The sequence below is a fragment of the Coniophora puteana genome (assembly GCF_000271625.1).
Source record: "Coniophora puteana RWD-64-598 SS2 unplaced genomic scaffold CONPUscaffold_20, whole genome shotgun sequence".
NCBI classification, from domain to species: domain Eukaryota; kingdom Fungi; phylum Basidiomycota; class Agaricomycetes; order Boletales; family Coniophoraceae; genus Coniophora; species Coniophora puteana.
Window position 1 is genome coordinate 48,307 of NW_006913072.1, and position 24,332 is coordinate 72,638.

At 51.2% G+C, this 24,332-nt stretch overlaps 6 protein-coding genes across 6 annotated transcripts; 3 read left to right on the forward strand and 3 right to left on the reverse strand.

The window, feature by feature from the left end:
• Positions 1 to 1,283: 1,283 nt before the first annotated feature.
• On the forward strand, positions 1,284 to 4,414 carry CONPUDRAFT_160032 (uncharacterized protein; the record flags this gene model as incomplete). The annotated part of the gene is made up of 6 exons (XM_007777158.1): positions 1,284 to 1,522; positions 1,577 to 1,831; positions 1,900 to 2,005; positions 2,058 to 2,298; positions 2,357 to 3,201; positions 4,154 to 4,414. 6 exons carry the CDS (start codon positions 1,284 to 1,286, stop codon positions 4,412 to 4,414), a joined length of 1,947 nt encoding a protein of 648 aa, XP_007775348.1.
• Positions 4,415 to 7,720: 3,306 nt separating this feature from the next.
• On the reverse strand, positions 7,721 to 9,854 carry CONPUDRAFT_78001 (uncharacterized protein; the record flags this gene model as incomplete). Its single annotated transcript, XM_007777159.1, has 16 exons — positions 7,721 to 7,793; positions 7,982 to 8,045; positions 8,183 to 8,240; positions 8,308 to 8,335; positions 8,387 to 8,446; positions 8,505 to 8,589; positions 8,663 to 8,699; positions 8,823 to 8,834; positions 8,974 to 9,008; positions 9,059 to 9,084; positions 9,132 to 9,163; positions 9,204 to 9,221; positions 9,274 to 9,283; positions 9,546 to 9,559; positions 9,621 to 9,699; positions 9,760 to 9,854. 16 exons carry the CDS (start codon positions 9,852 to 9,854, stop codon positions 7,721 to 7,723), a joined length of 726 nt encoding a protein of 241 aa, XP_007775349.1.
• Positions 9,855 to 10,443: 589 nt separating this feature from the next.
• Positions 10,444 to 13,155, forward strand: CONPUDRAFT_147705 (uncharacterized protein). Its single transcript, XM_007777160.1, has 25 exons — positions 10,444 to 10,482; positions 10,545 to 10,617; positions 10,670 to 10,731; positions 10,782 to 10,990; positions 11,051 to 11,129; positions 11,191 to 11,204; positions 11,256 to 11,297; positions 11,346 to 11,402; positions 11,453 to 11,462; positions 11,520 to 11,537; positions 11,590 to 11,615; positions 11,662 to 11,687; positions 11,738 to 11,772; positions 11,824 to 11,848; positions 11,913 to 11,924; positions 11,976 to 11,991; positions 12,058 to 12,097; positions 12,149 to 12,249; positions 12,312 to 12,371; positions 12,431 to 12,458; positions 12,511 to 12,568; positions 12,637 to 12,661; positions 12,709 to 12,838; positions 12,899 to 12,955; positions 13,010 to 13,155. Exons 4-25 carry the CDS (start codon positions 10,875 to 10,877, stop codon positions 13,088 to 13,090), a joined length of 1,056 nt encoding a protein of 351 aa, XP_007775350.1. The 5' UTR covers positions 10,444 to 10,482; positions 10,545 to 10,617; positions 10,670 to 10,731; positions 10,782 to 10,874; the 3' UTR covers positions 13,091 to 13,155.
• A 363-nt stretch (positions 13,156 to 13,518) lies between these two features.
• On the reverse strand, positions 13,519 to 16,971 carry CONPUDRAFT_160035 (uncharacterized protein; the record flags this gene model as incomplete). The annotated part of the gene is made up of 6 exons (XM_007777161.1): positions 13,519 to 13,781; positions 13,844 to 14,593; positions 14,650 to 14,769; positions 14,831 to 16,045; positions 16,119 to 16,289; positions 16,341 to 16,971. 6 exons carry the CDS (start codon positions 16,969 to 16,971, stop codon positions 13,519 to 13,521), a joined length of 3,150 nt encoding a protein of 1,049 aa, XP_007775351.1.
• Positions 16,972 to 17,635: 664 nt separating this feature from the next.
• CONPUDRAFT_170071 (uncharacterized protein) lies at positions 17,636 to 18,286 on the reverse strand (the record flags this gene model as incomplete). The annotated part of the gene is made up of 2 exons (XM_007777162.1): positions 17,636 to 17,912; positions 17,989 to 18,286. 2 exons carry the CDS (start codon positions 18,284 to 18,286, stop codon positions 17,827 to 17,829), a joined length of 384 nt encoding a protein of 127 aa, XP_007775352.1. The 3' UTR covers positions 17,636 to 17,826.
• Positions 18,287 to 19,822: 1,536 nt separating this feature from the next.
• Positions 19,823 to 24,285, forward strand: CONPUDRAFT_67386 (uncharacterized protein; the record flags this gene model as incomplete). The annotated part of the gene is made up of 4 exons (XM_007777136.1): positions 19,823 to 20,004; positions 20,069 to 20,333; positions 22,225 to 22,403; positions 23,883 to 24,285. Coding segments are annotated over 4 exons (1,029 nt in total), but the record flags the coding sequence as incomplete, so codon positions are not given.
• Positions 24,286 to 24,332: the final 47 nt, after the last annotated feature.

Genomic DNA, 24,332 nt, shown 5'->3' on the forward strand with positions numbered 1-24,332 from the left:
AGGTTTATTACCATATTTGGACGGTCGGCCTCCGAAGAGCAGCTACGCCATACGGAGGGGTCCACCTAATTTCGGTCCATTCGGTCCATTCGGTCATAATCGGTCAAGTAGGTTTATTACCATATTTGGACGGTCGGCCTCCGAAGCACCTAAGTCCTTCCGCCAAGCGAGCCAGAGCGCGTCACGTGACACCTCCTGAGTCGCCGCCTCCTTGCCATTTTTGGGGCTTCCGGAGCCCCGACCCCTTGGGAGCTTCTCGGCTCGCCTCCGGCTCGCCAACCCCTCCGTATGACCTATCTGCCCTAGCCCACTTTCACTTGCCGCACCTTGATGCGAAATGCACATCCACCATTGCTTCCTAGGTGACCATGACAATAGGACTGCTAACTCGATGGATATCAAAAAGTTGGACAAGAACTAGCATAGCCCGCCATCATTGTATACGCAGTTGAACCACTCGCAGATCGCTCGACTACCCGGCATCCGCTCGGCATGAAGCGCCTTAGGTACAGCTGCTTTGGGAGCATTCATCACGTAGCTATATCCTGTGTTGTGATTGCACGGCGTTGCTCTTTGAAGGAACACGCATATAACATGGATCAGATGGAATGGGATGGAGCTAGCAACACAGTGGATCTCAGTTTGAGCTCGTATGAAAGCTGGGATGCTGTAACTTTATATGCGTAGATTTCATGGATGTTCAATATGTAGACTTCGGTGAGTCCAGATTATGTATCAGGCCTCATCAGGGGTGGGAAATCGTACCTCTGTCCCCCGCCAAGTTTCGCCGCTAGCTTTCTGGCTCCGACTCGCACGGGATCTGCTGTCTGATACCTTGGTCTCGCCCATTTCCTGTACGCGATCCGCATGCATTCGTGCTCACTTGGTACTCTCTTCTTGTTAGAAGCGTCCATCTCACCGATTCTCACGGATAGCGGAGTGCTTGAGAGCAACACAGCAACATGCCCAATGCGCACGTGAGTCACTACAAAGAGCCTTCAACGCTTCATTCTTCCCTTCTGCGTATCTACTACTAGCACACGTCGAAGCCCTTCACGGCATAAGTGCGACTCCGAGCTAGTATCTGCCACGAACCTCTTCACTGGATGATGTCCAGCGTGGCTGGCTCCCGGCATCCTTGGAAAGGGCCGATATGAAGTTTAGGCGCCGTTGTTACAGGCGATTGGCTAGACCTGTGACTGACCTGTGCTCCGAATCCATAAAACCACCCGTTGAACGGATGCGCATTATGCTCCCCACTCCCCCATCACACCCACCACACCATGTTTCCCAAGGGGTTTGCCTCCTTACTCGCAGTTGCCGGCCTCGCCTCTCAAGCTGCAACATCAGTGCAGCCCGAACCCCCCAGCGACTGCACTTTCAAAGCATGGGTTCGTGCTCCTGACCTGGCGCCAAACACCATCGTGACTGGCGACGTACGCGTAAAGGCAGCTAGGTCCTACGAAGTTGAAGCTATCAACGTCGGACTGCGCTACAAAGAACGTCGCTTCGTTAAGACGGTGTACGTGTCGACGTTGTATGTCTAGTGAACATGCTTTACATGATGTTACTTCAGGCGCGAAGGCGAGGTTTTGCCCAGTCATCCTGGTCAAGGTCCAAGAACTAAGAACCTAGGTGCTATGCCAGTATCGCCATGGGAGCTGCCAACGCACTCGGAATGGTTCAACCCTGGCGAGGCCCATACAGAGTATCTAAAGGCGTATTTGAACCAGACACTTTGGGACGTGTCTGAGGAAGAGCTAGTACTGTTCGATATCAGACATCCGGTAAACCTGGCCCAGCGACCCGGCGTTAACTTTGAGTTGTTTAGGTAAGTCAGTTGCTCAGATCTGGAACAAATAGAAACAACTTCGAATCATTGGATTACCGTGTCTTCAGCAAACTCGAGGAGAGGTTTTCCATCCTGGTCCCGAACACAAACTTCCCACCTGCTCCGGCGTTTGCCGAGCGTGGGTTCATGTCATCTCAGGCAAAGCTTGGCGAAGTGCGTATGACACTATCTTGAGGGCTTGTGTCGCATACTGACTCCAGGTTAGATGAAGTATTCAGAATACGTTTACGACTACTTTGTGGAGATCACCACGACCAATGGAAGCAAGGTGGAAGTACCTGCCGGGATTACAGCCTTTCAGCCGATCATCGAGGCATCAGAAGGAACACCGATAACAGAGACAGTCAACATGAAACTACGCGACGGGATCTCTGACAAGTCAGATGATACAAATATCACATACACAGTCGAGATCACGCTTCCTGAAGGGCGCACGCTGACTCAAGGTAATATTATGTTTGCGTATTCTGACTCAGCCGTAGCTCACGCAGGCGTCGTTTTTAGGGAGCACCACGAACGTGACTGCCGTCATCCACAGAATGGGCCCGGCAACGGGTACAAGTCTCGAAGCGCGCGTCGATCTTTTCATGGGAGCGAAGGGCAATGAGCATAACCGCGTGAATCGCATCCAGCCAGCACAGGACTTGAGAGCGCAGCTCCGCGCCACTGCCGCCACCGCCGCCGAAGAGCCTGAAGACCCGAGCGCTCTCCCTCAGTACCGCTTCTACCCTAAGCCCAGGGGACCATTCATCCTGCCGTCCGCTACTCCTGAGGAGATCGCCACCGGGGCTATAATCAGGACGTCTTCCGTCCCAATTACAATCCCCATAGCTGTTAATTCTCGGGCGATGCCCGACTTCGAGACGCGATGGTCAACGTTCGGGCACCGCCTCGGTATTTCTCTCACGATCGCAGAGCCCAACAACGACGCACCTTCACCAAGGCGAGCGGGGTCGCCCTATATGCCGTTCTTTGTAGACGATGACGACTACGAGTGGACACCGTGGAGCACAAAACCTGCGTCGGATGTTCCACCGACGAAGAGGACGTCGTACACAGGGATCACAGAGGTGCCAGTGGTCGTTGTGCCGATATCTCCTTCCGATTCAGCTCCCATCGCGGGCAAGGCGAGCCCATCGGCCAGTGCAGGACAAGAGCAGCAGATCTTCAATGTTGGCAACACCGCAACTGACATGCCTCCGCCCGTCTGGTACCTCACCCCGGGTGCTCGCAGCCCTGTCTTTGTGGACCGCTCGTCTGTGGACGACCTCTTGACAAAACTGCCTGCTGAGCGGGATGCGCTTGCTCCCGTGATAGATGCGAAGCTGCATTCATACCCCGAGGACGAGGTGCACGTGCATAGGTATTTCCCGCAGTATGACTATCCGTGAAGGATGTATGTCGGGGAGACGTGGGAGAAAAAGGTTCTGGGGAAGGATAAGACCCTGGAGAATAAGGATGAATCCGAGCGACTCGTCAATGGTGTCGTTTCAATACCATGTGAAGGGGAGAGGAGTGAGAAATGATGGAATGGGATGGATAGTATGAGTTCTGAGTTTAGGTACGAGATGTAATATTTGGGCGGATCAATGTGATGAGCGCTAGATACAATGTAAGTTACTCTGATGACTAGCTTCGAGACAGTACGTACTTGCGATGTATGTGAGCATGAAAGTTTCACGGGACGAGATCAAGACACTCTGGGTAGTGGGAGTGAGTCACTGATCACACCAAAATTAGTACCGGTACTAGTCCCTGATAGAGACCATCAGCCTGTGCTTCATCACTAAATGAGGGGATGAATGATAAGTAAATGACCTTGACCGACATCACAGATCATGACAAACATACACCGGGGAAATGGTGAGACTCCGACACGAGTAGCATGTAAAGTCCGTTTTTAGCATACAGGAAAGATCACAGGGATATGATCATAGCAAAGAATCTATTATCTACTCGAAGGGGCGTGTTATCATTAGCAGATACGGCATGATAATAACATATGGTACTCACAGCTATTATAACTCACAACAGGTGCATTATAACGACTTGCAATCACGACGAGGTTTTCAATACCAAGAAATTCATTGCAATTAATACAGTACACTCTACAGCAGACAATACAGTATATAAGAGAATCTATTGAGGCTAGCATCTGCAAAGGGTGAGTACAGTATGAGCAATATACGAGAGCAGCTCCTATTAGGCCCAGGCATGCGTCGCCCGCGAAGCAGCTTGCAGAAGCGCCAGGCAGGGAGAATGCGCAACAGCGTGTACAGGCTCCTGAAGAGCGGAATGTAGTGCTTGTACGTCGTCGACGGAGCCACCGCACCTCCCTCCGTACCACCAGCCGCCGACCCGCCTCCCTCGGTCTCGTATACGCTCGAGGTCGTGCTCGTGTCTCCTGTTCTCGCCGAGCTGGATGATGCCGTGGAGCTGGCTGCGGATATAGATGGTGAGGAAGACGCAGAGTCAGGGGAGAAGGCGAGGGTCCAGCTCTCGAGGAGGACGAAGCGCCTAGTGGGCTCGACGCGCACGCGGGACGAGTCCAGGGCGTGGTAGACGAGCGCGTGGCTGGTTGCATGGCCTGTGTGCTCGGGTACGGCGAGGAGGACGTCGAGGGCGAGGGTGGATTGGGCTGGTGACAACAAAGAGGGTGAGGATGATAAAGGAGCAGAGGAGATAGACGAGCGGAGGAACAAGAGGTTGAGAAAACAAATGAATTAAAGCGAGACACAAGTAATTGTACAGAGTACGGACAGAGGCTGATGTACTATGTAGTTATACGGAATCTTGCGACATAATCACGTGACGGCTCCTCACGCGTGTCACTTACAGCACAGCAGGGTGTAGTCCACACGCTGCCAGGGAGAGAAAGGGTGGCGAGGGAGGTTTGGGTGGAAAGTGATGTATGGATACTGCAGAACAGGTAAATGAGGGAGATTTCTTGGATGAGGACGAAGCAATCACTGACAAGGCTGAGCTTGAAATTTTGATGCATTGTAGCCTTCCGATAGTAGCTAACCGGTTTATGAACAGTTTCTTATAATCGAATGTTCATATTACATTTGACATGACATTCGGATTATTATGCTTCAACATATCGCGATAAATTTTATCTCGAATTTTGGTCCATGGTAAGCTCACTGCCATATGGTACTTAATGATAAGATCCCTACGATACGATAATCCCGTTATCAGATAGTGGGCTAACACTTAAACGATGTTGAATCGTCGCCAATTACGATCATACACAATTATATTAACGGTCATCTTATAATACTCATAGTCTCCATTATGCCCCGAAAAATTTCCCCCGATTTAGTGATGTTGTTGCTAACGACCACGGACTTGATCTAACCCTCGACGCCACTCCTCTCTGGTAGCACAATGCCGCCCAACTACTATACTGCTGTTAGAATGTAGCTATGGGCTACTTGAGATACATTTGTATAGCTCGTACTCCGCTCGTGACTTTGTAACTTGTTTGAGGCACATTGATGGATCCATAGGTAACTGGACTTATTGCCATGCAGCCGGCATCTTGTCGTGGTGCCGGCATACATCTTGCTGTGTTGATAGGCGCCCTGAACCAAAGATATAACAGCCTGTCGAAGAGCCTGTCACCTCCTCATTACGTTCACAATCATCATGTACCAGAGAGCATTTACTACCTTGCTGGCAACCGCCACACTGGCTCTACAGGTCGCAGCGTCCCTACCAGACGACTCCCCCGATAATTGCACTTTCAAGGCATGGGTTCGTGCGCCTGACCTGGCGCCCAACTCCATCATACAAGGCGATGTGCGAGTTCAAGCCAAGGGGCACTGCGAAGTTGAAAGTGTCGACCTTGGCCTGCGATACAAAGAACGCCGATTTGCTAAAAGAGTGTAAGCACAAACACGCCTCGGCTATTTTTCATACTTATGGACCTATGTGTGTAGACGCGAAGGTGAGGTTTTACCTGATCAGCCCCCTCGCAACACCACCCACTTTTCTCCGAGGTGGGGGATGGAGCCGGCCTCACTGTGGGAGGTTCACCTATCCCACCACCGTAATTTATTTGGGCCTAGTGAAGCGCAAGTGGAGTACCTGAAGGCATACTCCAACCAAACTCTCTGGGACGTATCTGAAGACGAGCTGGTGCTATTTGACATCAGGCGGCCGTTATATCCGTCTCAGATATCTCAAGCGAACGAGCTGGTTTTTGAGTGAGTGACGTACTGGCAGACAAAGTAGAAGAAAAGGGATGCTCACTTATGTACTCTCAGCCATCTCGAAACCAGTTTTGCCGTCTCGGTACCGAACACCAACTTCCCACCTGTTCCTTCACTTACTATGGGGCAAACGTCTTTGATGAATAACGCGAAACTAGGTGACGTGCGTACGAGTCTGAAATCTTTGTTGTATTATGAAGCTGACTCTGTTTAGGTGACGAATTTAGAATTCGCCTACGAATACGTTGTGGAAGTTATTATGATCAACGGGACTAGAACTGAAGTCCCCGCCGGTTTCACTGCTTTCCAACCTGTCATTGACGTTGCTGAAAAGCCATCGGTCGCCGAGATTATTGCTGTTGAGGTTCGCGATTCCTGTCAACCCAGATGCAGCAATTCGAACGCTATGTACTCTGTCGAACTCACCCTTCCTAGCGGTCGGACTTACATGCAAGGTACCTTATCCCAACCTAATTCAGTCGTTCCACTTTACCGATAGCACTTAGGGAGTACAGAAAACGCGACTGCCGTTCTTCATAGGACGGGTCCTGCAACGAATGCAAGTATGGATGGTTACTTTCACACGTTGATGTTAGCGAAGCATGACACGACAGAGCACGGGAGTGGCGTCACTCTTACCCATGATTTTAGCACTCAACAAGATGCTGTAAAGAAAGCGGTGGAAGATGCGTACCAGCGGCACAAATTCCCTCGCTGGGATTATGATCCCATCGAACCTACCTATCTTCCGCCCGCCAGTACCGAGCAGGTAGCTGCAGGGGTAGTTGTCACCACCTCCTCTACTTCCGTTTCTATTCCCATCAGTATCTCCAATCAGTCCATGCCCAATTTTGCGACGCACTGGTCGACCTTCGCTCAACAGATCAGGTTTCAAATCACGATCGCAGAGCGAGATGACCCCTCTATCCAGCCTAACACGGTACAAGTATCCACATACCCCTTCTTCGCAGAGGTCGATGAATATGAATGGACGCCTTGGGACAGAAAGGTTACACCCAAGAATAGAACCATGTATGAAGGGTATGTCGACATCAATATTGTCCCATCTCCCCCTGCGGCTGTTTCTGCGGATGCGTCGGCATACCAGCCGCAGGCGGTTTTCCACGTTGAAGACCATATTACGGACATCCCCCCGCCCGTATGGTACCTCACCCCGGGTGCGCGCGGCCCTGTCTTTGTCGACCGGGCCACCGTCAGCGATCTGACGGCCGTATCGCCCGCGGAGCGTGACGCAGCCGCGCCCATTATCGAGGCGGAGCTGCGTTCGTATCCCGAGGACCACGTGCTCGTATACAGGTACTTCCCGCAGTACGATGCTCCACGCAGGATGTATGTCGGGGAGACGTGGGAGAAGAAGGCTGTACGGAGGGGTGAACCAGAGACCTAGGATGGGCTAGGCATCAGAATGGCTGACATACGAGTACAAAAATAAATGTTGTAGCACGTGTAGGAGATGACTTCCTGTAAATGTGATGCATCAATCATGTTTGTGCTGCACAATAACAGCGTAAAGCCGTGCGCGATCACAGCATGGGCGAAATAGAGGCTAGTGTCCATTGTCTCGGTTAACATTACGAAGTACTGGCTTGTGTCTCGCAGTCTTTAATATGGTTAACGTCCCACACCCACGCTATGTGAGATGGGCGGGATGATGGTCTTGAAGTTCGGTATCATGTTCGATCGCAGGCTCATTTTCTGCCAAGCTACATGGAACCGCGTATGAACTATACGTGTTGCGAAATTTCAATCGTAAAACTAGGATGGTCAGGGACCTGTGGAAACTCATAAGACAAAGACTCTGAACTTGTAAGCGATGGAGACCTGCCTTAGACAAGCGTGGTGCGGCCCGCAACTCCGATAGTTGCACAAGTCCGGTCTCGCGTCGGCGGACCTGCTTTGCAAGATCAAAGCATCCAGCTTCGCAAGCTTCAATTCCACTTCGTCTGGCGTTGAGACTGTGAAACAAAAGTTGAGCGTGTAGTTGGCCATTGCAAGAAAACCCTATAAATCCTTACACTGCCATGAGTGTGTTCGCATACACTATAATTAGTTCTCAGCGAAGGACTGAGCAAACAAATACGACAGTTCTCACGTTTGCTGACTACAAAGTACAGCCCGAGATATATCAAGTTGTGAGGCATACTGGCCGCCTACCAATATTTCAGCGTCGTGGGTCCGGCACAAATTTTGACTTTTCAAAGGGAAAAAACGACTTACACAAATCACGTCTGCAACTATCAGAATGCTGGGTTTCGTATAAGCAGAGATATTCTCTATGCAATAGTATGCAACAAACCTTGTGAGGACACCTGTATTTATCAGACAAACTGTTGCTTTATCGACGGAAAAGGGAAGTCTGGAACAAATCAGTATTTAAATACCACCACAATCTTACCGATATGAAAGTATCTTACATAAAGAAATTGTTCTTTTGGTTTCGCAGGTAATAGCACAATGCGACTGAGAGTATTGTATCCGAGATTGCGGCACTACCAAGAGCTGCGCATACCAACCACTATTGTATCGGTCTGAGTCAATAATCAGTCGAAGTTCGCGAAATTAGGCAACTTACCGATAGTGACGTTGCTAGCTCCAGAAAACGCGAGAACCTATGGAGACAAGAGTTAGAGAAGTATACCGGGTTCTTTTCCCGAAGCAGAGACTGACGATACGGTCACAGCTAATTGACATCATTAGCACAAAAGTAGACGACGAAGCTGTATATAACATACCGACGGCAAAACCTTGTCAATTCAGAAGGAGGAACGATAAGGGAGAGAATAACAGGTAACATGAGTATTTACCTAGTCGCACTATTGCAGCAACTGTCTGTACACTGTCAGACGATTATACCAAAAAAGTAACGATGTATAGAATACTTACCAAGATCGAAGGGAAAATCCAATTTCCTCCATTCACTGAACGGCTAAGTCAACGGCGTTACGGGAGTTTCGCTTTTCTAACTTACAGTGATATATACGCTGAGCAAAGAAGCTTGATTGAGTTAGTATCATACCACAATGCGAACACGTAGGGCTCACCAGTGGGTTATGAGAGTAATGACTGCCTGTGACTATGAACGTCATAATACAAGACCGAGGCCGTACACTTACTGTTATAGTGACTGCTACCTGCACTCATTTATTATACCTAACTTCGCTTGGTTGAAAACTTATAGCGTACCTGTAACGACCTACAAATGTACATTGAGCGGTGCCGAAAGCAATCGTAAAGAAATCTCTCACCATACATCATGTTCAAGAGTCGTCGGCTGTAGATAGTGGGTGACCAAGTAGTGGTAACTTCACCACCAATGTTTAGAGATTTGGTTTCTCAAGTAGTTGGTAAATATCTACTCACCAAGTGTGCATAAAGAATATCAAATGTACAGAATCAAGAAACCTTAAAGTATGTCAGGTATCTCTTCTCAGTCTTGTAACTTGCAATGTACGCACCAAAGTCCTCCAACCTACTCAGGTACCCACGTCAAATCGGCTCTTCAGCCTAATATCGGGAAATTTTCAGCTTACCATGGCCTTCAGAGAAACTTCGTCTCGCGGATACATGCGGAAGTACCGGAAGAACTGATGCGATGTTATTCCGTAGAGTCTAGTTTCGGAACCCGTTCAGAGAATATTCAAGTACAAGGAATACGGATGTGGAGCCTACAAAGTCGCAAGGAAGCTTCCCACCAACAAAGCGCCCATAGTCGAGTTCAGGTTAGGTAATGTCACGGCCAAGGTCTCTTCAAGCGCGATAACCATAGCGGAAAAGATGGGTTATGGTCCCCTACCGAGAATAACCCAACGATACTATATATATGGATTCAGAAGCGCTCATCACAGGTAGGGCATAGGTTTGGATTCAACTCGTGTTCTGACCTACGAAAAGGATAGTGGCCATGTGATCTGATGTACCGAATAATTGCAGTTGTGGTGGCATCTCATCGACCTTGATCGCATCCTGGTAGTGCCCTTAACAGTGCCCCTGCCCTAGCTGGTCTCAGAATCAATCAGCATCTTCAGCCAGTAGAGAGGTCTTCCCACCTAGTCCCCTCTTTCCGTAGGACATAAAGTCTGTCGGTATGCGTGATACTATCGATATCCCGGGCCTGTGACTGAGGCCTTGATGACTCAAGCAAACAAAGTTCCAAGTCCGACGCTTGAGGCCGAGGCTGCGGCGGCTGAGTCCATCGTGTGAAGTTGATACCTTTTAGGACATACTGGGTTTTTGTGGGCGTCCATCTTTGGTCCATCTACACGCGCCTACTTTCCGTGGCAAAGGTTAGCGTTGTGAATCATGAGACATTCATACTGAAGTCCTCCTGTTTCAGACGTACTGGAAAACTAATAGCGATGATACATCAAACCACACAGTCACACTAGTATATGTGTACGTTGTCGCGGTTCGTCAACCTTCTGGCGTTTGAGGGTACTTATCGGCTGCCGGTCAAGTTTCCAAACAGGAACTACATCTAAAGCAGCAGATATCTGACCCAATGTTGATATAGATCCGTCGGAAACGAAGGTACTTGTGGCAGCACGGCATAAGTATACTCAGCGCAATCTGTTTGGTATAGAACCTGTGGGTATTCTGTACAGCAACTCAAACATCACTTGATTCGCCATCTGCATCTCATCGGTACATCGCTTTACGGCATTCTACATTTCCTGCGGCTTAATGCTACTCAGGCGGTATTCGGACTGACGAATATAGAGCACCTTCGGGCCGTATGCAGGCGCCTCCGATCCCTCTTTCCCCTTTCCCTTCCACTGTACACGAACATGTCCTCAACCGCGGTCCCTGGCCCCAGCGATATGCCGCAGCCAACCATCCCCGTGCTGCCAGCGATGGACAACACCCTAGGAGCGCTCTTGATAGGATGTTATTGTGCAGCCGCGTGAGTCACCGTTCATAAATATAGCTTATCGATCGCAAGTTTGCCAATTCGTCGATAAAGGTTACATGGACTGGTTTGTCATCAGGCGTACCGATACTTCCAGATGTATCCTCACGACGGCAAGATCACCAAGTTCCTGGTACGTATGAATACTTTCGCGAATTCTGGCCTTGACAACTTCACAAACTCTGCAACATCAGGTCGGCTCTGTTTGGTAGACATCAAATGCACAATCGAAACGTAGAGAGTCTAACGTATATTGTAGGATATTGGAGACTTTTCACACTCTTTGCATAATGAACATATGGTGCGTGGATAAACATGAACAATAATAATCGGCTCATCGGACGCGAAGCTATACATACATGGTTTCTGACTACTTCAATCCTGAAGCATTAACTTACGGGATATGGTACGTGGGAAGGATGTTAGAACTTTTCTGGGTTGACTTTTATTTTGTAGGAGCTTGCGTGTAAGATCCTCACATGCTATCCCTTCTACTACTCATGGAGACCACTCCTGTATCTAGCTCTCAATAGCAGTATCCGTACGTTTTCGCCTCTATGACGTCCACGGTCGTGTTTACATATTTTTAAAAGAGTGTCATCACGCTCATAGCGCACTCGTAAGTTCCCCTGGCATGAAACCGGTCAAATGCTCAGTTGGTCTAGGTTCTTCGCGAGACGTGTCTACATTCGTGAGAGTGATCTACGGTACTTTCGGTCATGGATGCTGATTTTCATCAAGTCAGTGGGAGGAAGCTCCTTCTTTATATCTTCATGGTAAGAAGGGTGTGACTTCTCCATTTATGTTTTCGATTAATCCCAGAAAAGGAAACATTCGCTGTTTTGAGAACCGGTATGTCATTGAGCGTCAAAGCATGCGTACACGTGTTCATGAGTTGCATTGATTTTTTCCAAAGTCCTGTCTATCAGTGAGTACATTCAATTTCTATCGCTGGCTGCTCCGGACTGAGTAATATCAGGCGTGTCGGTACTCTCGTGAGATATCATTTCTCGCTAGACATTTCAATATTTAACAGAAAACCTGCGAATGTTTCACATCAGATTCATTGCCAAGTCATACGAGAACTTCAGACGCTATGAGGTGCCATGACCAATTTTGATCAACTGCTAAATGCTCATCGTCATTATCCAGTGGATCATGGTTTCTTCCCTCGGCTCAGGCATGATAGTTGACTGTATCATCACTTCTCGCCTGTGTTGGATATTGTGGAACAGCCGTACTGGCTTCGACAAGTGCGTTTATCCTTATCATTTTAATCAATGGGTATGGAATACCGAGTCCCTCTTACTTGTAGGACAGATACGTTGATCGATAGGGTTGTCGCATACTCGATCAATACGAGTTTACTGACCAGGTGAGTTGAACCTATGTTTATGCGACCTGAAGCTAACAGGCTACTGTACTAACGACTAGCTTGTTCACTCTATCTGCCGTCATATGCGTAAGACAAACCATAATTTAATGAGTACATAGCTTGACTGAAGGAGCTCCAGGCCATAACAATGCCCAACAGCTTCGTATACATCGGCATTTTCTTTTGCCTCAGCAAACGTGAGTTCTGCATATCCCCCTCCTCACAGGCTTCTTTTCACGACCTCACGGAATTATTTGCGCGACAGTATACACGAATTCCTTCCTCGCAATGTAAGATCATCCGAAGTGAGCCTGATGGAAGTTCTGACACCCTACAGCTTGAACTCGCGACGCGGCAACAGCGCCATTCACACTAGCGAGGACGGCTCGTTTGAAGTCGAACAGCAAACCACATCTCAAGAACGTCGGTTATCACGGAGAATACCTCCCCCTCTGAGCTATCGCACGGTGAGTATATTGTGTGCCGTGATCTTCCTCGCTCATGATAGCCGTCGTTACTACACGCAGCCCTACCCGTTCGACGCCGAGTTGTCTAGTCGTGGAGCGGAAGAGGGACAGTCCCAGGTAAGGATTGCACGCTTCTAGGTGCTGTAGCGTTTTCTCAGTATTCATCGATAGGAGGCCCTCAGGCCAGTCTTCGACATACGGAAGCATGAACCATCTCTACAGGAAGAGGATATCCGAGAAACAAAGGTGTGATGTCATACTTCCCGTAGGTGCAGTATTCAGGCACAAAGTGTAATGAGCAGCGATGCGACGTTCCGAATAAGCAACAAATGCGATCATCGTTCCCTTGTGAAAATGGCAAAGCAGGACCGTGACATGTATTGTCTGCACTGCCGGGTTCACTCGGCGAGGCGACTTAGCTGAGAGATGCATGCATTCAATCAGCTGCTTGCGTGTATGCTATTGATACAGGTTGCGGGGTATACGTAGGATATCATTCTGTGTGCATCACCGTGACGTGACAATCAGGTCCGTGAGATCAAACACGAGAAAGATGGGTGGAAAAGATCAACCCACGAAGATTGATAAGATGATGTTGGAATATGCGTAAATGTTTCATGCCATTGATGGGTTCCAGGTCGTACAAGCGAGGATGCATCCCCAAGATGTTGCGTGCGTTATCAGGAACTCGGACTTGGGTCTGCGTTCGAGGTGTAATTGTTAGTTGTTTTCGAGTCCAGGTTTTCATCCGTACGGAGGCCGTCAGTGGCAACGCCAGAACCAGCGGCAGGCCCAGAGCCAGAGCGAGATGCGGTGCGGCGCGGACTGTGCTCTCCCTCCTGCGTCAACTGCCTCTCATGCTCAATCATGCCCGTGAGCCGGTCGCGCTCACTGAGCGCAGCGACAGCGTGTTCGGCGATGTTCATGAGCTCTTTGAGCGAGCCTGACAAAGAAACACCACAAGTCAGAAAGGAACAACACAACCGCAAAAGACACGAAACCCACGTTCCACACTCAACGTGAATAACGTCTTCCTCGCCTCCGGATCCCTCAAAATATCCGCCTTCGTCCTCGCACCGCCGAACCCGCCCTTACTCCTCTGTCCCTGCGCATCACCCATCACCTCATCCAACATCACCCTCAACCGCTCCTCCACGCCCTCGTCCCGCTCAACCGCCCCCGGCGCCACGTCCTCCGAGCCTTCCCCGCCGTCGCCCACATACCGCACGTACTTCTGGAACGCACGCGCCTCAGCCAGCACAGCATGCGGCAGCGCCTCCAGCGCGCGCTGCGCATGCTCCAACGCGCGCTCGTGCGCGGGCGCGAGCGACGCCGAGAAGGGCGCGATGGGCCCCTGCGTGTGGCGCAGGCGCTCCATCGAGTCGGCGTACGTCTGCTCCTCGGCCTCGTTCAGCGAGCCTGGTATCGACACCGACGCTGAGCCTGATCCCGACCCCGAAGGGCTCGGAGAAGCGGTCGCAGTGGCGGTCGCAGAGGACACCTCCGAGGCGCTGTCGACGGTGGTAGAGGAGGAATCCTGGCCGATCGCTTGTGCACTCGCGCGCGCTCTCAGCAGGGTCGGGTCGCTCGTGTGCGGGTGGAAGCGGATGGAGGGCGCGACGCGCGCTGCTGTGAGCTCCTGCACGCGCTCGTCAAAGTCTTCTTTGGTGCGCTTGCGGTATCGCGAGACGGCTTTGTCGAATGCACGGCTTTTGAGCATGTGTTTGTATTGCGAGGAGTAGGCGTCTGATACGACTGTGTGACATGGGTTTGGGTTGGCTTTAGTAGAAGAAAAGGGGGATGAGACGTACTGGAGATGAGGATCGTCATCGTGCCGATACCAAGCATAGCCCAGACGATGAAAATCGACCGGCCTGTGGTAGTTGTTGGCGCATAGTCGCCATAGCCGATCGTCGTGAAAGCAATAAAACCTATCCAACACCCTCCATCAGCACCTCCAGCTCCCTCTATGAAATAAAAAATGCAACTCACAGAAATAAAAGGAAATCCCATAAGACCACCCCTCTGTCGCCATAAAAATCGCGCTCCCAACCGTCCAAAACAGGATAAACACTGTCCAAGCGACCGTCGACCGCGTATAAAACGCCTTCGTCTCCGTCTCGATCACCACGCGATGGTACTCCGCGCCTAGATCGTCCGTACTCGCACTGTCGCTCGTCGCACCACCAAACAAATCTTCGCTCGGATCCGGCGCGCTCGCGTCCCCGCCTTCTTCGTCATCCCCCTCCACCTCGCGCAACTCGTCGCCGGCGGCCCCATCGTGTACAGGCCCGCCCATCTCGAACACGGCAAGCCCAAGGCGCGTGAGCATGCCCGCCATCGTGCCGATGCGACGGCCCGTGAGCGAGACGGGCGCCTGTCGCGCGTTCTGCTGGTACGCGGGGTTGAGCATGTTCCATGTCGGGTTCTGTGCGTGGTCGTGGCCGTTGGGCGTTTCCGTAGCATGAAGCGCGTTGTCGCCTCCGCCGTCGAGCATGCCCGCTACACTCTGCGTCTCCCCTTCGAGCTCCCGCACGCGCTCCTGCTCCCGCTCCTTCTCTCGCTGGCGCTCGTAAAACTCGGGCGGGAGCAACATATCAAGCGGCATACCCGCCTCCATCGCCGCCCCTTCGAGCTTACTCTGCTCCAGCGCCTCCAGATTCAGCCTCCGCCCATTCGCATGATTCGCCCCGTCCGCATCGCGCACATTCGGGAGCGCATACCACCACGCCACCAGCTGATCGCGCACGCGCATCACCGGCGCACGGCGCGGCCTGCCCTCGTGCTCGTCCCTGACCCACACGCGCGATCCCTGGTTCCGCAGCCTCCACGCGACCGCCTCCCGCCACCGCGCCTGCGCGCGCTTGCGCACCTGCCCCTGCCTGCGCCGCGCGCGGAGCCCGTTCAGCCGCCGCTGGTAGCCGACCTCGAGCCCCTCGAGCACGGTCTCGCGGAAGAGCCCGACGACGACTGCGACGTTGATGATTCCGAAGGCGGAGTATAGGCACGTGAAGATGCGTGCGCCGGTTGTCTGTGGGGTGATGTCGCCGAAGCCGACGGTCTCGATGGAGACGACGGCGAAGAAGAGCGCGTTGACGAAGGAAAGCTCCATGAGGAAGACGATGATGAGGGATCCGAGGGCGAGGTAGGAGAAGAGGACGATGTTCAGGATGACGAGGGAGCGTTGTTTGCGCGTTAGGCCGCTTCCTGTCACGTTAATAAGGGGGAGGGAGGGGAAGGTCAGAGGGGAGTACATATAGGGGAGAGCAGGCTGACTGACCATGCTTGTCAAAGTCCTTGATCCGAATGAGGTCGGCGATGAGGGAGATGTTGGTGAGGGTCGACACTGCTGTTGAGCAGACGGTCATCCAGAAGGACTGGCCATACGTGTACCCATCGTCGAAACGATGCTCCACTCCGAACACGGTGACAGCGATGATGTTGATGATATCTAAAGGATGATCATGAAGACGCTCAACCCTCTTAGAAAAGCGAGACACACCGTGCGTAGACAGAAATATAACACAAAAGATCGTCGCCGTCCTCACCCTCTTCTCCAAAAACCTAAACACAAGCGTCACATTCGCAGCGACCGCGCACGCCATGCTCAGCGCGAGCCCCACATCGAGAATAGCAGGGTTGGGCTTGGTGTCGACGATGTGGCCATCGTCCGTGGTGATGTACCAGCGCTCGGTGACGCCCGGGATCTCGAGGAGGATCGAGAATGGGATGAGCACGCCCGAGATGATGGGCGAGAGGCGGTAGTACGGCGCGTAGGTCTCGACGTCCTGCGCGGTGAGCGAGGGGAAGAGGAAGTCCTTGAGCCGGGCGACCCACGAGGGGGTGTATGCGTCGATGCGAGAGCCTGCGGTTTGGCTGCGCTTGGCTCTGCGGCTTTTCTGCGTCTTGGCAGTCTCGTCCTGGGTTGGCGAGGCGGTGAGGGTGCGGTCTGCGGTGGGTCCAGCAGTGGGAGAGGTCTTTTCGCGAATGGGCGGAGGGTCGGCGTGATCGTCGCCGTCGTCGTCATCGTAGAGGTAATCCCGGCGGCGGATGCCTCTCTCGAGATCGGACCGATTCGTGCCTAGGTTGAAGGAGAGCCAGAGGCCGGGGATGATGGCTGGGAGGGAGGGCATGGTGCTCAGCTACGCATCTGGCGATATCAAGACACTACTAATAGTGCTCGTGTAGATGGACGATGCGTGGTTGGTCGAAGAGGGGTGTTCAACGTTCAGGGGTGGGACAGCAACGATAGCGGCCAACATTTTTGTGTCGTGCGGGTTGGAGTAAACGTCCGGCTCCTGCCTTGTTCCTCTGCAGCGTCATCACGTTGGCGCTGTCGTCCCGCTCGGTGCCTGACAATATGGCTGACAGCAGCCGACAGCCTGTCACTTTCGTTGCTTAAAGTCCAATCGCTCATAAAGTTGATCATGGCGGCAACTCGGCTTCCTATATCTACCTTGCCACCTCGCTCAGCCCAACTCCGAGTCGCTCTAACGTCTCTCAGCTACCCCCACTTGAGTCCCTCTCGTTCTTCGCATCGCTCGTGCAGCCTCCTTTGGCTAGTTTAAAGACATCAAGTCTACAAGAAGCTTTCTGGATGACAAGATATGAGGTCGTATCGTACCTTGGATCTTACTTGGATCCGTATGCAGGAGCCATTCGCCAGTGGCGAGTCAGCTTCAAGGAGCTCCGAGTCCGCAAGGTGCTGCGATCACCCTCTCTAGTCCCAAACCTTCTCTTTGCTCCAACAACCGTCCCTTCAGACGGAAACTGATGTCTTTTACTCGGAGAGCTAGACGGATTCCAAAAATCTGGGTATTGCCAAAAGCACCGACAGCAAACTATAAACGAAGGTATACAAAAACGAAGGTGGGTACGTCTCCCGGCAAGACCAGCATATCAGTAAGGTTATTCGTCGCGGCGAAAAACTCCAGCGTCCTCCTTCAACTCAGACGGTATATAACCCCTCTTGTGCCCTTCTGGATGGCTTAAACCTTGCAGTCGAGTCTGAAGCTCTGGCCACTAACGGTCTCGCACTGGGAGGACTCGGTCAGATTGGCGGAGACACCGGTTCCTGTGTAGCACAGCAAGGTTAGCATCATCCTCTGAAACCAGTCGCTAACCAAGGCAGGAAGAAAACGCAGACGCACCAGCGCAGTTCGCCTGCGGGAACATGGTGAACGTGCAAGGCTCCACAGTCGCCATATGGTTGGCCTGCTCAATATACGACACGAACGAGTAGCCAGGCGTGACGCAGTGAGCGGCCGTCACGACAAACGTCTTCGCCCGTGTCGCAGACTCGGTGTTGGCGTTCTGGCACGAGGCGGAGTTGTACGGCGTGAACTGGACGGTGGCGGTGTCGTTTGCCCTCCGGATCGGAGTGTGTGCCAAGGGCGTGGCGACGGCGGCGACGGCGAGGGAGATGAGGAGAGCGGCGGAGGCGAACATGGTTTGGTTTGGGGTTGGGTTGGTGAGGATGGAAGGTGAAAGAACGACGGGGAGATAGAGACAGAGACGGGTTCAAGTATGTGTGCTGGTGCGACGAGAGAGAGATGGAAAAAGGGAGGATGGAACGATGCGCCTGAGGGTTTTATACGCTGTGGGAGAAGGTGGTAAGTCCGAAGCACAGAAGTTGTGAAAGCATTCACCTCCGATCAGCAATGCTCCACAATATCGTGGTTAGTCGAAGACTAAAATTACAAAGCCTTCGACGCGAACGTGCTTGCATCGCGACATCAACGCAGGGTCGCATTATAATACCCAGCGATCGGCAACGCGAAGGTCAATTGCGGTGGACAGAATCTCCAGGTGCGTGGCATATACATTATGCCCTCCTCGTCGACTTCGAGCTCCTCCAGAGAACGACGAGCAGCGCGAGCCATGTAACCCGCTTTCCGGACCGGACATAGCATGATGAGCGCGTGTGCAAGCCGTGCAGGGTCGGCAGAGAAGTAAGCGCAGCAGTTCTTTATTTAGCACCATTTAGCACTTTAATAACTTGGTGACTTGGCGACTGCCGTCCGGCCGTCCGCGAAGCAACCACAAGCCAATCAGCTTTCTCGTCCAATCGTCCAAGTGAGTGGTTTCATTCAGCCTATCCTCGGTCGAAGAACAACAGACATACGCTTGAGCCCACGCACCGAGCAGTCTTGCAGGTCAGCAATTAGTACGCTACGGACACAGAGGCATCCCGCGGCCGCAGGGAAGCCTGAGCGCTGAGTTTTCCAGGGAGTCGAGGCGAAGTGAGTAGCGACGGATGATCTGCGAACGAGACGGAAGGTGTCAAGATGAAGATGAGCGCTAATATCGCTTAAGCTGAGTACAATAGTTACTATCTTGACATTGCAACAACTTCTTGAAGAAGAAACGTAGCCGTTTGTGTTGTCTTATATAAATGAGTAAATATGCATGAAAGCCGTTTACAATTCCGAACGAAGTTGTCGCGCTGACTCCCATGGCCCACTCAGACTCTGGCATGTAGTTTCTGTTTCTCTTGCCCGAGTCAGTGAGAGACTGGAGCGCAGTGCTGTAGCTTTCGCATCGATGGAGAATGTAGTCAATCCAGCGAGCCGCAATCAAGCGTCTTTCGTCACCATATTATCCCTTTGATGTCCAAGTCGCTTCGAGAACCCAATATCTCGTGAGTCTCTTGTGGTGGTCATGGGATGATGACCTTGTGTTCTCAAGGTGATCAATCACCATGCACCCATGACCAGACTTGTTGTGTATGACCTCACACAGGGGCCGCCGCACTGTCCATTCATTCATCTCCCAACATCGGAAGCACAGAATCTCTTCCTAAGCCTCAATCATCCCCTTTTTTTGCTACTCCAATTCACGATGAGTATTGTCGACAAGACAGAAGATGATACGTTCTACTTCCAAAACGTCGTGATAGGCGTGAGTAGCACCTCCTGCGTACGCTAGGTCGCGCTAGGCGCCGCAACACCACAATATTTACTGACGCAACCTGTAATCATTGTACAGGTGGAAGACACGCTGTTTTGCGTTCCGCGATTTGTGTTAGAACAGAGTTCCGACATTTTCCGCGACATGTTCGGCCTTCCTTCCGGTCAAAACAATAATGGAGAGGGTGCGAGCAACAAGGCCCCTATCATCCTCGATGGTATCAAGGTTTGGGACTTCAAACAACTGCTGCGAGCTCTGTTCTGCAGGTAATGTCGGAGATGGATTAATTTTATTTGTTGTTTATATATTGACATACTTAAGGTATGCCGCAAAGCCTGACCAATCTGAGCCCGGAACCATCGACGAGTGGACTGCCGTGTACAAGCTGTCTCAGAGGTGGGAGATGGTGGCGTTGACTAAGTATGCAAAAGAGAGGTTAGGAGATTTGGCGGAGGATCCGGTGGAGAAGGCAGGTCTCGCTCAAGACCTATTCATTTTTGATTGGAAGGTCGCAGCATTCCAGGAGATCGTACGAAGGGCCGAGCCACTGTCTATGAGAGAAGTCGAAAGGCTGGGAATTCATACAGTACTCAAGCTGGCTCACGTTCGTGAAGGTATTGCAACCAATCTGAAGGGCGCCAAATGTGTTGGGAGCAGGGGTGCATCGAGATTAGACTTTACCTCGGCACTCGAAGGAATTTTTGCTGGAGAACTTGAGATTTGATATGAAGACAATGGAGTAGGACGAATTGGTGAATAGAGTTTTCACATGTTAGGGATGTGTTACGATTCAGGTTAGGCAAAATGAAAGATATGCACCTCAAGCGTACCGAAGTCGAATAACTGTAGCTGTGGTTCTTGACTCGCAAAGCGGAGTCCTTGAAGACGTGTAACTGGCAAGGCTGCCTATAATTCCGATTACCCAAAGCTAGTAAGCAATGCCGCCAGCGCAAGGCTATCTTAATTTCATCAAAAAGACAGTCTCACGTACAATCAACGTCGAACCCTTGCTACGGAACATATCCTCATGTCTGGACTTATTACCCATGCGGAATGTTGTACGCGGATTCTAAGGATGATTATATGGTGTGAGCGTAATCTCACGTCGCACTACCTTAAAAGCCATCCAAGTACTCACCAAATATTGTCGTCCGGTGGTTTTGTAGTGAGATCCTGCAAGTTTGTAGGGACCTGGTTAATATTGGTGTTCAGAGATCCTAAGTACAACCTCACCAGTAAATGAACTAAAATATGTGGTCCCATACCCGTGTTTCGATGAAGGGCAGGTTTACGCTTGTCGGATGGAAGCGTCGGAGCCGCCGATCGCCAAAGAGACCTGCTACCCGACCGATGGTTGAGCACGAGTAAACCTGGTTTACCGCAACGGCCATGATCAAACTCCAATTTTCAATTGCGGTGTCCATATGTGGGAGTGTGGTGACGCCACAGTTGATCGGGACGTGTTCGATGATCGATGAGGGCAGGATATAGGGCATTAAATTCTGCAGTGGGGTAAACGTGCAGTTGATGTAGAATGTACTACTGTGCGACTAGCTTTGGCAAGTCAGCATGGATGATGCCCCAAGGACGTCCTGTTCCAGTCAAAGTGGCTGAGTTTGCCTTCTGGGTACCAAGCTAACTCTGCGCCCTCGTCGCAATCATAAAAAAGAACGCGAAGGCTCCAAGAACAGTACTTGGAGCAAATTGATGCAAGTTTGAGGACATGCTCATGCAAGATCATCGATCAGCTTTGACGCGGACGCCTGACAGGCTACTAGAACGTTTCTTGTGGTCCTCAAAAACAAGCGCCCGAGAGACAATATTGCGAGCGATATGCTCATATCTGTAGTTTGCTTGCTCGCCTGGACCTAAATTTGTATCAACCATCCTCTCGGTTATTACGCATGCATTGAGATCAGTCCTGGAGATGTATACCAGAGTGACTACGAACAGGGACAGACGCCCAGCGCACAGGTCAGGCCGGCCCTAAACCGTTATCACCTCGTGCCTACCTCAAGGATCAACGTTGCAACGTTAAACGTTAAACGCTGAGGCAAAATCAACTTTTCTCTAATGGCTGGGGTCGAGTTGGAATAGTTGAGCGCAGTGATTATCTTGCTTAAATGCTGTAAACATTCGATTTCTTTGAACACCTGCGACGACTTCGAACACAGGTCGCAAGAAACTTTTTCTTCTGACACCCAGATAGTTATCAGGAAGGTGCGGCTGCACCTGAGGCGCCTGACGTGCTATCTATTCATCACCTTACGTAAGTACGTAATCTCCCCCTTGATCACAGTCCATCACCCCTTTTCCTCCTCTTAACCCCTCACGTTCACGATGAGTTTCGCTATCCCAACTGAAGACGATGATTTCTACTTCCAAGACGTCGTGATCCGGGTGAGTATCATATCAGAGCCAACCACGCTGCAGCTCCACGACCGTATGACACTGACCATGGTACGGTCACCGTACAGGTTGAAAATAAACTGTTTCGCGTTCCACGCGTGGTCCTACAAGAGAGCTCCGACGTTTTCTGCGACATGTTCAGTCTTCCTTCTGGACCAAATAATGGCGGAGAAGGCGAAAGTAGCAAGGACCCCATCGTCCTTGATGGAGTCACTGTTTGGGACTTCAAGCAACTGCTGCGAGCTCTGTTTTGCAGGTCCGTTCATACTACCTGAGATGGATCAGACCTAACTTATGTATACATCTTCAAGATATGCCGTAAAGCCTGACCGGTCGGATCCGGATACGATAGAAGAGTGGACGGCTATTTACAAGCTATCACAACGTTGGGAGATGGGGGCTCTTAGCAAGCACGCGAAAGAGAGGCTGTGGGATTTGGCGAAGAATCCTGTGGAGAGGGCGGGTCTTGCCCAAGATCTTCATATTCTGGAGTGGAAGGTCCCAGCCTTCAATGAAATTGCCCAAAGACGAGATCCATTGTCCATGAGAGAAGTTGAGAGGTTAGGTATACAAACGGTACTCAAGTTAGCTCATGTTCGCGAAGGTGTTCGATCTGCTGGAGACGGGTGTTATTGGTCTGTGTCTGGCAGATACGATGCGTCTGAAGTAGATTTCACTCGGGGGATCCGGCAAGTATTCAGGGAAGATCTCAAGGAAAACTGAACAGTTCCTACTGCTATCATTATCGTGTAGCAGCCAGTAGCACAATCATGCACGAATGTCACATCTCCTAACTTATAACTTGTAACCCTGTCCCAACGGCATCTTACTTGTCCACCCATAAACACCTTGCTTTACTGCCAACCTGGACGTCAATACAGCAGTGCACGGCCCACATGTTCCACCCACTACATAACCAATGTACGTCAATAACCAAATCGAAAAACAAAAAAGACGCAAAGTAAAACGCAACTCACAAGTAAGCCTCCTCTTATCCCTCGGGTCGACAATCTCATCAATCACATACTGATGCACATTCCACAACGGCGCACACATACCCTCGAACTGCGCCAGCAGCTCCCGCACGCGCACTTCTCTCGCCTACAGCGTCGGTGTGGCGTCGAGTTCGCGCTTGTAGGCCACCTCGACGCCACATCCGAGCGGCAGCAAGCCACAGCCACTCAAGAACCTGCGTTTTGCGCTTGAACCAGTCACCGGTAAAAAGGGGTGAGAAAACAGGGGGGAGGGGGGAAGTACGCAGTAGTGGCACTCTCAATCCCAGCCCACCATTTTCCCACTTTTTGTTACTACCTCAACTCATGACGACGAATTGCGCCGACATTCGGACAGAAGACGATACTTTCTACTTCCAGAATGTCGTGATTTGCGTGAGTGCCAGCACCTTTAAGTTGCCTACGCATACCAGATGCTGCAGCGCCACAAATCCATGGTACTGACACGATCTATTGTCGCAGCACAGGTGGAAGATACGCTGTTCTGCGTCCCACGCGTGATCCTGCAACAAACCTCCGCCGTATTTCGGGACATGTTCAAGCTTCCCGTTGGTCCGAACAATGATGGAGAGGGTGCGAGCAATAGTGCTCCTATTGTACTGGAGGGCACAAAGGTCTGGGACTTCAAACAGCTCCTGCGAGCCATTTTTTCCAGGTCAGTCTAGATATCTTCCTTGAAACGGATGAGGACTGGCTGACGCGATACCACTCAGACATGCAGAAGATCCTAATCAGTCCGAGCCGAACACTATAGAAGCGTGGGTTGCTGTGTACAAGCTATCACAGCGTTGGGAGATGACGGCTCTGAGCAACTATGCCAAAGAAAAACTGTGGAATCTGGCGGCCGAGGATCCGGTGGAGAGGGCAGGACTCGCTCAAGATCTGAACATACCCGATTGGAAGATCCCTTCATTTCAAGACATCGCTCGAAGGAAGGAGCCGTTGTCTATGAGAGACGTTGAGAGGTTAGGTGTCCAAACTGTGCTCAAGTTGGCTCAAGTTCGCGAATGTGCTTTCTCGTCTAATAGCACAAGATGCTGGAAGAGGACAGGTGCATCTCAAATAGACTTCACGTCGATGATACAGGAAGCATTCGGGGACGATCTCAAAGAATAGACAATCCCTCTTGCTATCATCATCTTGTAGCAGGCTCAAAATCATGT

Coding starts and splice junctions, on each gene's coding strand:
- CONPUDRAFT_147705 (XM_007777160.1), top strand. CDS start 10,875: ATGTCCTCAACCGCGGTCCCTGGCCCCAGCGATATGCCGCAGCCAACC. Junction 12,569..12,636: donor TTTCTTTTGCCTCAGCAAAC/GTGAGTTCTGCA, acceptor TTTGCGCGACAG/TATACACGAATTCCTTCCTC. Junction 12,662..12,708: donor ACGAATTCCTTCCTCGCAAT/GTAAGATCATCC, acceptor GACACCCTACAG/CTTGAACTCGCGACGCGGCA.